General features: G+C 37.5%; 1 protein-coding gene across 1 annotated transcript in view; it reads left to right on the forward strand.

The window, feature by feature from the left end:
- plekhf2 (pleckstrin homology domain containing, family F (with FYVE domain) member 2) overlaps positions 1–16,370 on the forward strand; it is a 28,168-nt gene extending 11,798 nt beyond the window's left edge. The window contains exon 2 of the mRNA XM_077214988.1: positions 13,369–16,370. Within this exon, the coding sequence (XP_077071103.1) occupies positions 13,380–14,117 (738 nt within the window). The 5' untranslated portion in view covers positions 13,369–13,379 and the 3' untranslated portion in view covers positions 14,118–16,370. The remainder of the gene's footprint in view (positions 1–13,368) is intronic.
- The last annotated feature ends 556 nt before the right edge of the window (positions 16,371–16,926 follow it).

Below are 16,926 nucleotides of genomic sequence, written 5' to 3' on the forward strand. Positions count from 1 at the left end.
CCCCATGACGCTTTGCGTGAACTATGGGTGTAACTTCCGGTAAGCTGTAAACAACCAGTGAAAGACGAGCTCTATGGACGCAATAATAATATGTATATTTTTAAACTGTGTACAATGACATTACATTATTCTACTCACCCTTCAACCATTGAACATTAAAAGTACATTTAAAAGTGTAAAAGCATCAACAAGGTACTTTCAACAGACCACGAAGAAACCCCAAAAGCGCAAATCTTTCCACAGCAAAATCGAACTGTTAAATATCACTGTGGTAATCTGTATTATGTAACATACGTTCGCTTAATAAAAATAAAAATATTTACTTCAGCATTGCGTGATACTATTTCAAAGTGATATCAGTAATTTTGACAGATAATAAATTGTATACCTGTGAAAACAGACCTGGAAAGAGACGTGAGGATTTGGACTGAAAAATATAGAGATTCTTCTGCATTCGTGAATTATTAATGACATATATCATAAATTAGATCGGAAGAACAGACCTCAAATGTGCAGTATATGTTGACCCTTTTCATACTATTACAGCGGAGGGAAATAATGCAGTGACTGAAAAGAGCTCTTGCCATAGGTATTCTTGTTATAACATGTCACGTTAAAATACCAAGTGGTACGTTATTCTCACATTATTCTTAAATAAAACATGAAAGAAAACTGATAGCTCATTGAGTCACTGATAGCTTTATTTGTAGGGCAACCATATGATTTGAAATGATTCGTTTCAGTCTTTTTGAGTGGAAGTTCCCCAAACCGGAAGTGCCACCCATAATTCAAAACGCAGTAAGATAGTTAGGAATAAGGTGGATATGAGCTGGTCTTGGGAACTGGTTTTATATGATCATTAGTGATGCACGGAAATGAAAATTCTGGGACGAAAGCGATAATTCAGGATGCACTTGTCATGCCATATTAAATAGTGCTAAAATTAGATTTATTCTTTAAATTTTATGATAAAATCGACATCATTTGAAAGTTGAAACTTTGTTTCTTATCAAAAGTAACAAAGCACAAAGCATATTGTGATTTATTGATGGCAGATGTGCTACAAAATATTAATAGAAGTTTTGTTCACGCATCAACAGAAAACAGCACAGACTAAAAGATCGATCTTGAGATTTAATAATCCATATCGGTATCGATTAAAATGAAGAAATCGATAATGTGAACATCGTTCATCCGAACATCGTTCATCCGATCGCTTATAAAAGATATAAGATCTTTCCTCTCCTCAATAATCCGCACAATTTGATGCCTCATTCATGGGTCTTGACAAACTGGACTAATGCAGGAAACTGTTGAAAAAACTAAATAGCAAATGTTACATCGTTATGAGCCTAAAATGTTATTTGCCTATTTTTCACCAATAAAGAGTGGTTGTATCATGTCAGTGACATTTGAATGAAATGAAAATCTGCATTTTTCGCCCCTAGCGCTGACATCACTTCAAGATGGGCACCAAACGAACCTCAACAACATAAAAAATTCTTAACTAGACACCATTAGGGTCCCAAAAAAAACAGGTTACAAAAAAATGCCAAACGGGTATGGGAACCTATTTCTCCTGTTAGACTTAGACCATATCTATTTTGCTGCTCACCGTGTTTCTGCTACTGTTGTTAAAAGAACCACGTCATCTGCAGCTCTAAAAGTGGCGCTTTACGTTTTTAGCAAGGGAGAGAGCGAAACAAATGCACATAGAGTGGAAATGGCTTGAATGAAGCACTTTTGGCTCTAGATAAAAATAATTATAGGTATAGCTCCGGAAGATCATTACCATAAACAACCCCCGAGTGCTTGTGGCGTGAACCACTCCGTTGTTTTGACGCGCTGCTCACTTTAATCCGTAGAAATGCAATTATGTCCTGCGGATGAAACCAAGCCATAGTCCAATCCGGACAGCGGCCCTACATTTGAATTACACTGGTCCATATGATAACAAATTTGTTACTAACAGCTGGCTGCTGACATAGTGAGTTGAGGGATTTTGGCTTTTCAAATGTAAACCCATTTTTATTTTGGAAATAGTATTGTTTTGTAGGGCTGCAACAACGAATCGATAAAATCGATAATAATCGATTAAAATAGTTGGCAACAAATTTCATTATCGATTCGTTGTGTTGTGCGATTATCACGCCAGTCAAAAATTCGCAGAGATGTGTGAGTATAAATAAAAAAAAGTTGAGTTGAGCATGGAGCGGAGCAGATCTATGAGGCGCCGGACTGGACAAAAGGGAAGCGAACTCCGCGAGCGAGCAGTAGAGGTGGGCGATATATCGTTTAGACGATAATATCCAAATTGTTGTCTGGACGATATGCAAAATTGGGCTATCGAATATTTCATAATTTGTACAATCTGCCCCCCCCAAACATGAAAAGAGCTTAAGGAAGTTTAAGAGAAAACGTATAACGCACACTATAACCTTCCAAATAGGGTTTATTTAGTTTTTTTCTTGTTGACTAATAGGCTAGTAGTTCATTTAAGCCATTAGTCTAATCGCATATTTATATTAATTTAATTACTTAAATATATATTGGAGAAAATACTAAACCATAATGAGCGTTATCGTAATATTGCATATCAAGCGCATGCATAAAACTTGCCACATAGAACAGGCAAAAGTAATGTTTAAGCAGCATGATACATTTGAATTGTTTATTAATAATAATTGTGAATTGTTTTCTGGCTGCAAAGATACAGTTGGCGATGTTGACGCCATCTTCGCATGTAGTGAACGCGCCTATAGAGAGAAATGCATACTTCATACGGATTAGCCTACATAAGCAGAGAGTAGGCTACCCCATTTCTTATCGATTTGAATGTTTTTTTTAAAGCATTTCAAGCTTTCTTTACGTTCTCAGGTCTGTGAGGCAAGTCATTTATACGCTGAGTTTCGGTTCATTTATGAGACGCGTTCCAGTTCACGCGCGGGCGCCTCCGTGTGCTATTATATTGTCTGCTATATTTCGCTTATTATTTATTAAATCCAGCCAATTGGTTGATGAAACATTGATTGAAATTAAGATACAATTTTTACAAAACGAAATTCACTTTAAAGAATGGCTTTCTACAAAACAAAACTTAATTAAGTGGTCAAAATCATGTCTGGCCCACTCCAAATGTCTCCGAACAGGCCTTCTTTTAACTTCTAAAAAAAACTTTTTTTTTAGTACAAACTAAAACATTTTTATTAATACGGGGAACTGCCCATAATGCCTCAGTGCCCCTGACGTCTTACGTCATTACAGTGTGCCGTGCGTATGTTACTCATCAATCACTTGTTATCTAGCTTTGAGCGCAACAACACAAAAATGAGCAAAGAAAGCGAAAAATAAACAGTCATCCTCAGAACCAGTGACAGAAGAGCTAACAGCGAGACGTGGGTCAGCTTCTTTAGCCTGGAGATGGTTTGGTTTTAATGTTTACATTTTGCAAAACACAACTTTTTTTTTAAAAAGAGGTAACGTTTGTCACATTGTTGTTAGTCTATTACTAATAGAGTACTGTTTGCAAAGCACAAAGTTAATTATTACGTACATATATTGTACTGAAAAAGCACTGCACAAAAAATTTTATGTATTACAATAAATATTTAGTACAGTAACTTGATTCATGTTTAAATCAATAATGTCTCATATCTTTATGTACTAGTAATTCTATACAATAATGGGTCAAATGCAGCAAGTCAAAAGACCATCTGGACCTTCTTTGCCAGTTTGCACACATTTCTTTGAAGGATTGCAAAAATATCGTCTGAATATCGTTATCGAGATATTGAAAAAAAATATCGAGATATTCATTTTTGTCATTATCCCCCACCCCTAGTGTCAAGTTAAGTTTTCTGATTTGTATTTTTCTCTTTTAATAAATTATTTATTGTTCTGACAGCTCAGGTCCCTTTAAACAAAATAAGCATATTTTTGTGCACTTTATTTTTAAAAATCCTATATATTTGGCAGATGTAAAGCATACATGTGTATGTTTTTTGTGTTAGTCCATTTTTTTACACTGTATTTTTTGCACTTTTTGAATAAAGGGTTGGAAATTAATGCTTTTTTAAAATCCGATTCATCGCTTAATCGAAAAAATAATCGACAGATTAATCAATTATTAAAATAATCGTTTGTTGCAGCCCTATAGTTTTGTAAATAAGACTAATTGGAACATTTTACTAATATTTCTCAAGGTTTTAGGGTTTGTGCTTCTTTTAGTGGATGTGCACTGGCCTTCGAGGCATATCGTTTCCAAATAGCAGCCCTTTCATAAATTCCAGCTTTATGAAGTGCTTGATATGCAGTTTTTGTTTGTGTAGGTTTTGAAGTTTGTATAGTTTTTAGGCTTTTATTATTTATCTGTAAAAAATTCTGTCCATACCAGTCATAACCGTGATCTAACCAGGTGTGATTCGATAAAGCATTCGACATTTTCGATCACTTGGTTTCTATTTCGTTGTGCTTGGTTGCCCCACTTAAAGTGAAATATCACTGGATGAAAATCCCACACTGCATAGCTGTAAATCAAACATAAAAAATGTTTTCATTGACATGTTGCATCATCCAGCATTTTCACTTTGTAATGTACAAATTACAAAGTTACAAATTCACGTTTTGTAATGTACAAAAACACTTTCATCATGTAACATTAGTATGGCCAATAATATGCTGATGGTTTAATCAGCAATCATCTTATAAACATCAGTGCATCTATATTTACAATGCAAGACTATTAGTGTTTTTTTTCCCTGAATCATTTTATTGCTGTTAGCATGCACCAGACGTGCTTGGATAAACATGGAAACTAAGCACGTCATTAATTAATTGGTGTAGTCTGAGCTTTCAGCTGTCCAAGCTGTTAGAATTTAATCTTCTTTTACCACCTCTTTCATCGTCACATTCCCGCCCTATGTCACCTTCCTGATACATACCTGCTAATATGTGTCATTTCATCCACAGCACACACCATTGTGATATGCCACTAAGGTGAGAGTACTGTCTCACAGCACTCATAATCACATAAATCTGCGTCAAGAAAGCAGTTAATGCCTATTAGCGACCATTTGTGCTTTGTTTTTCCTGTTGATTGGTGTGATTGACAGCTCAGGCTTCTGTAGGGCCAGGTGCTGGCTGTTAGACCTGCAAAATTAGCGTTCTGCAGAGAAAGAAAGAGGTCTGGTCCGCACCTGCTGCTCCTCTCCCACCTGCAGCTGTCTCTGATCTGACATACAAATGCCCGAAAGTGCCAAGATGCGCTTTTCCACATAGCAGCTGATGTACTGCAAGGCGACTGTGTGAAATGAAGAAAAAACACATGATAAACACTATATTTGTGTTACAATGATTATAACTAGCATGACTATAACAAATAAAAATCAGCAAGGACACATTAAATTGATGAAAAGGGTCAGTAAACATAATTTTTACTTTTTTATATATTGCAAATATTTGATTGGACATAGCTTGATAAACATTCTGTTTGGTTCCTGCCTGGTGAATGACAAATGAGCTTTTTTGCAGGGTTTGCGACCTGAGTGAAAAAGATGCTGTGGCTAATGCTTTAGTGAGTCATAGCAGCGAGTCTAATTATGGAGACAGGCACCTGTCCATCAGCCTTTGTCATGAAGGCTGGCAGAATTAGGATGACATCTCTCTACATGGCCTGCATGTCCAGAGTAAGCCTTCCAGGCTTCTCTTCCAGATCAGATTCACTTAGTCATTGCCAGCAGGACATCTAAGCAAATTCAGTCAGGGACTTAATCGCCAGACTCATATATTTCAGCAATAGAAATAAGCATTTGAGCAGTCTAATGAAGCAGACTGTAAATATGTCTGTTTCTCTTTTGTGCTTTGAGAGGCTACAGTGATTAAATTATCCGATATACTTAAAGTGAAATCGAAGAACTAATTGCTGTGATGTCTTTCTGAACAAAATCAGGCCAAAACAAAGTTTGTTTGGAGTTTGTTTTGGGAGTTCGAAGCAGCTTGCCAAAGCACACTTTCCAGAAAAGTGCAATCTGGCAGGTAAACGCCTTCGATCTATCATTGGTCCAAGTGATCGAATTTTGCTGTGAGTATATCGAGGCCTTAATATGCACTTTCAAGCATGTTTGTATTAATTGATCTTTGCAAAAAGTGCCAGTGTTTGTAGCAATACATTCAAATTTAATAGTATAGCTTGTTCTGGCCAAGAACTGCCCACTCAAACAGGAGACATTCTGACTGACATGTAACCCAGGTGTTTTTTTTTAACTTGATGTTAAAAAGAGTATTAGATATAAAATAAATAAATCATACTTGGAGCGTAGTGTCTTAAACATCTTGTATGGTGTTCATCTGAGGATTTCACATAGGAACGTGGCAATTTATTTTTTTGTGCAGTATGCATTTCTGTTGCAGTTTTTCTGAGGCTGATTTCAGGTAAAATTAGGCTTTACACAGCAATTCTCATTCCTGATTTGTTATTTCTTTGTATATGTAGATCAAGAGCTTGATATTCTTATTTGCTGGCAAGAGGGTGTCGCTCGCAAATGCCTAAAAGAAGCTTTAACTGCTTAATGTGCCATTGCTAAGAGTTGCTAAGTGATAATCATTGACCTTTATGTCACTCAGCAACACGAGAGCAAACCTTTATGAGGCAGCTAATAAGATGCTTTGTGCTTCTTGGTTTTAAACCAGACGCTGGTTTAGGGAAGCCTCTGAAAAGAGTGGGTGTTGCAGCACATGACACGTTTTTTTTTTTTCTCTGTGGAACACAAAAGATAAATTTTGTCCATACCATGAAAGTCAGTGGAGTTCAATGTTGTGTGTAGTGTATAGACCAAAAACATCTTTGTTCCTTTGTAGAAGAAAGAAAGTCATACATGTTTGGAACAACATGAGGTAAATTACTAAACTTTTAAAAACATTGACACTTACACAAGTGAAAGAGAAAAGGCATTTTAGTGTTATGTTTTGTCTACAAGGCCTTCATTTTTCTGTGATGCAGGTTTTTTTTTTTTTTGTCATTATGGTATGTGGTCTCTAATTATGTCTAGAATGTTATGTATTTGTCTATGGCATTGTTGTACAATATTTACTGACTTTTGATTGGCTAGTGTGATAATTTGCAGACACGTGTAAATCATAATGCCTAAGTATCACTGGTTGCTGCTGTGGAAATTAAAATAGTTGTAGCTGCATGCAATATGTTTGGCTATTCTTAACATGTAGTATTGCCCAAAGCATGTGTGGAGTAACTTAGCAGTAGTTTTCATTTTCATTAGAGAAGAGGAAGTGAGTCAGGAAAGTGCTGTTGTGTAGGAGGCAGCGGTGTCCTTTCACTAAGTTTCAGGCACACAGAGCTTCTCTACTGCCTGTCACGTTACTTCAAAATTCATGCTGAGTGTCCATGTTAAAGATGGTGACACATTTTTGTCTTTTACTTTCTGGTTTAATATCGCTAACCCATAAGTCAACTGTTTGTTGGACAACCATTGTGTGCCCTGTGGATGTGGAAGTAAACAGCACAAATGGTTAATGCTTGGTTAGTTGTTCTACAACTGACTAATCAATTTGGGAGTTGCAATAAAACCGTCTTGGAGAAGTTGCATCTTTTAAGTTAATCGTCTTTGGCTGTTGCATCATGTCTTGTGCAGTTATTTGAGCATCCCACAATTTTTAAGACACTTATGTTAAAAATAGTCTAACCTTTAAAAGTGTCTTGAGAGAAAAGCATTCTGTTCTACTGCCACGTCATTTTGGGACGATATTGGGTGAGATATTGTCTAATATGGTGTAATTAGCTAACATTAAAGGGATAGTTCACGCTGTCATAATTTTCTCACTTCATGTTGTCCCAAATCTGTATGACTTTCTTCTATTTTGTAGAATATTTTAGTAATTTTTGTCCTTGCGTTTAAAGTCACTGGGGTCCAAAGTTGTATTGACCTCCTTAACATTCATTGTATGTATTCATTGTATTGACACAAAAATCGCAAAATCATGTGTGTCATCGTTTGTGTACCGCAAAATACAGGTTTTACTAAAATAAGTAATACAGGTTTTAAACATGGGGGTGAGCAAATAATGGCGTGTAATTTTCATTTTTGAATGGATTATCCTTTTAAACACTTATTTTCTTAAAATTCACCAAAACAGGGCAAGTCAAGAGCTGGTCATTAACCAAGCCAGAAAAAGCATTTAGTTGGTCTTTCACTTGTAGAAACTCTAGTTGGGGAAGGTTAGTTGTGTGGTGATGTTTCCTGCTCAGGGAGAAGATTGCATTAGATTAATATGTGGTTTGTGCATGAAGTGTGAAGTTGTACATGGGCAAGCTTGGTTTTTCAACGTTGAGGTCAACGTGTAGGATGTATTAAATGTCATGGTGTTCCTCTCTTGGTTGAGGCTCATTTTTTTGTGCCATATCATCAGATTTCAATATGATAGTCATAACAGAACCAGAACTGGGGTTTACCTTATCCATGGCATAATGGAAATACGCCCAGTTCTATTTTCTGGTCTCTTAATCCCCCAGCGTATAACTGATTTAATGAAACTCATGTGATTTATGAGCTCACTAAGCTTTACAATGACCCTCATACAGACCTCAAATCCATTTTGAAACACCCTGTATCTTGGAAACCCAGACAGTAGGAAATGATGTAAAACCAAAGATGTGATTGACCGTTTTTGCATGACACTAAACCAGTGTACGATTGTCATGATCTGCTCTGCCATCTGAAGAAGCTTTGTATTATGTAATTTGTTTACGTCCAAAGGCGGGTGAATAAACAATGGTGACACTACAGTATTACACACTGACTAGATTTTAGCACCTGCTTATTAAATAAATCAGTAGCTTTATGAGGTGTTTGTCATTTGCTGGCACATCATGTTGTTGTTTTTTTAAAAACTGGTGTAGTTAATTTCTTAGACCAGCACAGTGGGACTGAAGAGGCGAACAGACAGGATGTAATGTGAGAATGATCAGATCCTGTTGTTGACCTACCTTGAATAGCTCATGTAGCTCTGTTTCTCTCTTGTACTGTTAAAAGATACTCTGTAATAATGTAGTGATCAAAAAGATGCAGTTTGTGTTATCCGAGGATTACTATTTGAGCTGCAAATAACAACTATTTTTTATAATCTGTTGAAATTAATTTTATATTTATTGTAAAAGCTTGTCAGAAATACACATTGACCCATTCTCTCCATCAAAAAATCTGCAGATTGAATGCTATTCCAACAATAAGAAAAAAAAAATCCTCAATGATGTATTGTTCTGCAGGAACATCTCCTTTGAACAGACTTGTCGTTCTTGTGATGATGTAAGAGACTAAGGCTACAACTGGGGATGTGCACGAGTAGGCTACTCGGACGTGACAGCGACGATCGATCAAGAAAATGATGATCGCTGTGACTTTAAAAAATATATTACATTTTTTCTGATTGGTTATAGCAGCATGCAGGCCAGACTGGCAAACTTGCATTTGGGTCCTCTTGTGCAAATACAAGTTGTAATGTTACGTTATATCTGATGAAACAGAGTATCTGGTGGTTCTCTTCAGCTTCACCTCATACAGCTATTCCTTTTAGTAGTTTCTTTTTCAAAAACATTGATGCATTATTGATAATCTAGCAGTTATTTTTCTTGTCATACTTTCATACATGCCCCGCCCCCCACACAAGCCCTGCCCCTTAGCACTCGTTTTTTTTAGATCAGTACTCGAAATGAAAAATTGACAAAAAAAGCACATCCCTATCTGCAACTACCATTTTTTTGATAATCGATTAATCTGTAGATCATTTTTCGATTAAAATCTGAAAATTATTATACATTAAAAATTATTTTTGATAGCTCTTGCCAGATCTTTAATAAGTTACTTGTCAATTAATTAAATTCCCATATGCATATTTTGGTCAATTGATCATCTGCCATTATAGCTTGTATTGGAGGTCTATTAAAGGCACAGTATGTAAGTTTCACTGCTAGAGGTCACTTATTTAAAACGATAACAAAGGCGTGTCTTGATGATGGCTTGAATGAATGTGGAATCATGGGAGTTGTTCCACAGCCGATCGAAAGCAATCTGACGTGACTCAGAAAACAAAAGATTCAAACAATTAGACTGTGTTGATATTTTATACGGGTATATGAACCCCTAAATATTTCAAAGAATTCTCTCTTAATTTAAACTTAATTATATTTCCTCAAATAAATAGATATAGATGTTTGACAATTAAAAGTTTACAATTAATTTATAGCCTGATAATTCTCAGAAAAACTTGAATGTTTCCAGAATTTCTAATGAATTTTTTGTTTTTTTAAATGTATGCACAGCGTGTTAGTGAAGAGCGGCTCTGTGATCAGTAGTAAATGCTGCTCTGTCTCTAAAAGTACTGGGAGTTTTAGTCACTTACAACGTGCATTTGAAAAAGCAACACATCATACATCTTCTCGAACTTGTAATCGAAGCGTCGGACAACATTTAATAACATGCTATTGTTTGAAGCGCTTATAAATATAAAGCGACAACTTGGATCATATACCTTCCTCGCAGCAGCTCACTCTGTGTCCTCCAATATTTTCCATATCCATTTTGTCCATAGAAATGGGATATTCACTACTGTTAACTGATGTGACTGGCTGATAGTTTCAGAGCACAGCGTGCAGATGTGATTAATTGACAATCAAATGAGTTGCCGATTATTTTCATTATCGATAATAATTGATTTTATTTCATATTTTCATATATTTTAATGAAATATTCCTATCTGTAACAACTGCATTAAACAGCATAGGGAATCTCTCAGAGCACTTGGCAGCCCGACTATGTTAAAATATGCTGATGATTTTTTGGAAACACTTAATAAAGAAAAGGAATATTGACATTTTAACTAGTGGTGTCAGCGTTTTGGACCTCTGTGTGTATATAAAAAAACATTTGCATTTATACAAGTAGCCGTTGATTGGATTAATCTCAAAAGTGAGAAGTTTCAGGGAATTATTTAAAAGCCACAAAGCATTGGTTAAGATTTGATAAACCAGAGGTGTTCTTGCCTTAACTGATATTCTCTTATGTGTGCTGATATTGTCATGATAAGAGTCATTAGGGGCCAAGCACCGAAGGTGCGGAGGCACCTATTGTATCTGTTCCGGTTCTTATTCTTCCGTTTCTTCTTCTTCCGACTGGGTGTCTATGGTAGCCCATATAACCGTTTGCGGTAAAGTTGTTTTGGTTTGACATTCTGATAGAGGACCTTCCCAACATTAAATACACCAATGTTGGTGTCTCTAACTCATTTTCTCTAGCGCCACCACCTGTCCAAGATTTCACTTTTATTATGCTAATAACTTTTGAACCGTAAGGCCCATCAACAAAATTATTTTTTCGTCTGATTCCGGAGCTCATGGCGATTCGATTGCACCCTATGACGTCATTTTCCGTCATAAAAATATAGCCACTATTTTGAATTGTTCAAAAAGCCTACTTTTTCGATCTCGTCCTAGACGATTTGTCCGATTTTCACCAAAATTGCACCAGATCATCTTCAGGCAGTGGGGACCAAAAATTATGGAATTCAAGTTGATTCGTCAAGCCGTTTTCGATAAACGCACAAACAAAGTTTACCTAGAGTTTGCAAAAACAGACATAAGGCTGTATCTCCGCAACGCTTTATCGTATTAAGACCAAACTTGGTACATGTCATCACAAGCATGACCTGAGGCTACATGCTGCGTTTCGGCGCAGTGCCCCCTACTGGTCAGGAGATGTAGAAAATGGCTATTTTTACTTATAACGTCTGATAGATTTGTCCAAAAATCATAAAAGCAGTCGCGTTAGATTCAGGGCGTCATGTCGATTTGACTGATATCCAATTTTCCCAGTTCGGCCATTTTGGCTGTCGGCCATTTTGAATTATGTGCTAAAATGCTCTATTTTCTGAACGCATGAATGAATTGTTACGAAACTCGGTATGGGTCATCAGTACGACGCCCTGAAGGAGCCTGAGAAGTTTTGAAACAACGCCACTTAGTGGTACAATCTATTTTTCAAATGCTTATAACTCTGGCTGTGGTTGACAGATTTTTACAGGATTCATCTCCTTAAGTTCCGAGTCCACAGATACCAAACATGCTAGGTTTTGCCTTACGGTTTGTGTAGCGTTGTGATTAAGCGCTTAAAAAACATTTGCCGATATCTTCGAAACCGTTAGTCCGATCGAGATGAAACCACCGTCAGAAGTTAGTCCGATCGAGATGAAATCACCGTCAGAAGTTTGGAAGCATAGGTCGCTGGCTACATGATAATGCCCAAATGCCAAAATATTGATAGTAAGTGGTAGTAAAATTCAATCAAAGTCATGTGTCAGTCATTTTTACGTGTTTTTTCATATAAATGTCTATAACTTCGAAGCGAATTGAGAGGTATTTACCAAATTTGGCACACACATGTATGGGCTCATTCTCAGGACACATGAAAAAAATTGTGGGATTTTGCCTCTTGGTGGTGCTATAATAGAACAAAACATGAAATTCCCATAGACTTCAATACAGTTTTGTGATATAAAATGCTATACTTAACAAATGCATTGCTGTAACATTATGAAACATTATGAAATTTGCCACCAGTACCATCCCCTGAAGGTACTCAAAAGATTTCGAGACAGCGCCACCTGTTGGTCAAAAGTTATAATTAAATTTCCAAAAATGCTAATAACTTTTGAATAAATATGCCTATTGAAATGACACTGGTCTTAATAGATTCCTTGGGTCATGCCATGAACATAGATGCCAAGTTTGACGTATTTGGACGAACTTCCTGTCCGCCATCTTGATTTTCATTAAGTGCCTACTTGTTCAAACTCCTCCAAGGCCGTTTGTCCGATTTTCACCAAATTCGAATCGTATCACCTCCAGACCGTGCTGAATAAAAGTTGTGGATTTCATGTTGATAGACGAAACCGTTTTTGTATACCACAGCATCAAATTTGAGGCATGCTGCCAAAATGATTATTCAGACTTTATCTCTGCAATGCCTTCACATTCTGACACTAAACTGTGTATGTGTCATTTTCACCTCACTCTGACCATATCACATCTATTTCGTAACTGCGCCACCTATTTGTCGAAAGTGATAAACCATTAAATCATATTTTTAGTAAATGTATATGATTTTTCAGCCATTTTGCCAATATTCTCGTAAAATGTCTTTAATTGCTCCTTGCTGCAGTTGGTCTACCACTCCCACCCATGATGGCATCTGTTGCCGCTGCTTGCGCTTGGCCCCTGTAATGGCTGCTTGCAGCTATTTTTATAATCACTTTCTGTTCCTGCTCCTATTATAACTTTTTTATTTTTCTATTTTTCTTTCCCAGGTGTCTGAAAGATGGTGGACCGCTTGGCAAACAGTGAGGCCAACTCTAAGCGCATTGGGTTTGTGGAAGCATGCTTTGGCACTGCAGGTCAACCGCTGGCCATCCCAGGTCGAGTGCTCATCGGGGAGGGTGTTCTCACAAAGCTGTGCCGCAAAAAGCCCAAAGCCCGGCAGTTCTTCCTCTTCAATGACATCCTGGTGTACGGCAACATCGTCATCCTGAAGAAGAAATACAATAAGCAGCACATCATCCCTCTGGAGAGCGTCACCATAGACACTGTGGAGGATGAGGGCGAACTACGCAATGGCTGGCTCATTAAAACACCCACCAAATCCTTCGCCGTCTATGCTGCAACGGCAACAGAGAAGTCCGAGTGGATGAGCCACATCAGCAAGTGTGTTTCGGACCTGCTGGAAAAAAGCGGGAAATCTCCCACCGGCGAGCATGCAGCGGTCTGGGTGCCCGACTCGGAAGCGACCGTGTGCATGCGCTGCCAGAAGATGAAGTTCAACCCGGTCACCCGCCGTCACCACTGCCGGAAGTGCGGCTTCGTCGTGTGCGGCCCCTGTTCAGAGAAGAAGTTCCTGCTACCCAGTCAGTCGTCCAAACCAGTGCGTGTGTGCGAGTTCTGTTACAAGCAGCTCTCCACGGGCGCCACCCTTCCCTCGCACTTGGACAGCCGGCATGGTTCTGAGTTTTCCAGCAACAACATGTCGGACGACGACGATGAAGACGACAGCAGTGACTAAGGGTCACTTTTAGGAATACTGACAATTTACAGATCATATCTTGATATTTTAGTCTCGCTAATTTTCATTCAGGGTTTGCAAAGGTTCCTGTGCAAATAACACTTACCCAAAACATTTAAAGGCCCCGCACATATGAACAAAAGGTTTGATGGGAAATGTTCCTGCGTATTCATGAACACTACTTGCCTGCTCGCTGTACTTTCACATTCATTTCACTCTCACCTTTTTTTATCTACATGTATTTCTTGGATATGGTGCTCTTTCATCAACTTTATTTGAACTTGTTTCTACTTTTTTTCTACTTTATTCTCTCTGCTACTATGCTGCTATCCCCTGGAACAGAGAATGTTGGGTAATGTGATTGCGGGCTCTTAGTAGGCATACATTCCCTCAGGTGAAACTATGTAGTGCATTATAACTAGGTTTTTAACAAGGAGTTGCATTTAATGCTTTGAACATCTAACCACTAACAAACCATGAAAGTGTGTATTGTGGTGAAAGTCTTCTGTTTCTCACTTTAGTCAGTTTCTAGTAATTGCAAATGACAAATCAGATAGATGCGACTAAGCTTGTAAATGTGTATATAATGCTGCAGTGTAGGAAGTCTATTGCGAAATTCAGCATCTGACAAGGTCGTCTGTGCCTTATTTATCCTCAGGAAGTAGATCCTGGAAGCGAGATATGTAGAATATTTAGACTACAGTTTGACTTGGGTCAATTTTTTTTTTACTTTCAGACACCTGCCACCTTTTGATACCTCACCACATGACATATCCTGTTTAGAGGCACACAGGGTACCATTCAATGACCATATGACTGTAGTTATGATCAAAACTAGACCATCAGTTTCAGTTGAGTACAGTCCAAATCATTATCTCAGTCCAAATAGCTTTTAGACCCACGATTCCAGTATCTTGCATCTGTACTCCACGTGTCCTGAACTACGCTGGTGTCTCTCTCCAGCCCTGACTTCAACTCTATAGAAATATACACGCTAACATGCAGCTTGCAGGCATCGTACTTCACTAAGGCGGAGGACGCGCTATCCAAGCCCTCTCTAATTGGGGTCTTTATGTTAGCAAGGTCACATGTCAGGCCATGATGGTCAATCCTACAGATTCTGAACGGGAATCGAAAGCATTATGAGGAAGTGACAGCCACCTTTTGTTTTTTTTTGAATGGCTGTTCAACACAATAAAAACTGCACTAACATCTTTCCAAAGTGGTGATTTCTACGGTCGTATAGTGGTGTTGGACTCTTAAAGAAATGCAGTAGTATATTTCATGAACGATCTGCCAGGTTTACAGTTATTTTTTCTCTTACACAAGTCAAGCTTGTGGGAGAATTAGCTGAACTTCTTGACTTTCTCAGTGCTGAATACTTGATCACCTGTGAAGGTGAAATATTTTTGTATGTCAGAATAACAAAACTGCAAAGGGAACCTAACTCTGGCTAAAGAGTACGCTCAGACCGTCTAGTTTATATGCAACGAGATACACTTGAGAGAAGTTTTTTTATCTTTTTTTTTTTTTTTTTTGCTTTTACACATTTGTGTGTCTTTTACACATTTGTGTGTGAGATTTAGAAATAGGTTTACAGTGATTGATTTAGGATCATCTAATCTTGCTTTTGGAATATAAAAGTAGACTCCAGGATAGCTATATATGGCAAATTGTTGGATTTAATTAATTGTTTTAACCTGAGATGGTTTCTGTTTTAATTCTACTTATATGTTGTAATATCCTGAGATGATTGTTTTGATGTTGTAAACTTTGTACAGTTTTTTTTATATATATTTACTCTTGGGTTTGCAGCTTTTTTTTCTTCTTCATAGTATTTCCGTGTGGTTTATGTGTGCATTTCCTGAACACCTCTGGATCAGCTACCAGCACTTTACTCTTTCTGTAAACCACAAGAGAGGGGCGGGGCCTGAGGAGGATGTGGGCGGGATTACACATCTTAACATATGGCCTGCATATACAAGATCTTTAGAGATAAAGATTTTAAAGATGATTAGAGCAAAACATCAGAGTAGAGTATAAACAGGTTTGGCATTTACTTTCATTTTATTTTGCAATTTCTTGAACATGTAATTTATAGTTCTCAGTTGAACGGATGTTTGGGATTTACTGTTTTGTAAATTTTTGCCATTTTTAATTATCTAAAATTCTGAAAGGGCTTAAAACTGAATGTAATCCGTCATATCATCATTAATGGATACTAATTTTGAGGAAATATATGCATTGCTTAAACTCTTGTGCCTTGTTTTATGTAATGCTGGCCAAATCCAAGTAACTGTTCTAGAACGAATGAGACTACATTCACACTGGGCTGTCAACGGTTCAGATCCGAATCGTGTGTCCCGTGGCTCTCTTTCATTTTACTGAATATCTGCATTGGTTCCTTTGACAATCACATTGATTTGGTGTGTATGCCGATAAAGTAAAAAAACACAACAGCAACAAAATTTGCAATACAGACGTCCTCTAACAACAGAACCTTGGCGCTTGGATTATTTATGTCTTATGAAGCAGTGGCAGAAATTTAGGAAGCTGGAATGCGCGGCTTTATTTGGTCTCAAATCTCAAAGAGGTGTGTAGACCAGGTGTAGCTATATTGTAATGTTCTGCTCAACTCGCACTTTGCAACAACACAACCTTGCTTCTACAAATGTGTTCAGCACTTTTTCTACAAACATCGTCTGACGTGAAGTGAAGCTACGAAAAATCCGATCAGAGCGGTCAGACTTCAACGGATTTCCAGAAATGTGATTTGAATCAGACCTCAAACCACTGCATATGAATGTAG

The sequence above is a fragment of the Siphateles boraxobius genome, unplaced genomic scaffold, assembly GCF_051911475.1.
Source record: "Siphateles boraxobius isolate OS27281-9 unplaced genomic scaffold, OSU_SipBor_1 68, whole genome shotgun sequence".
In the NCBI taxonomy this organism is placed as follows: Eukaryota; Metazoa; Chordata; class Actinopteri; order Cypriniformes; family Leuciscidae; genus Siphateles; species Siphateles boraxobius.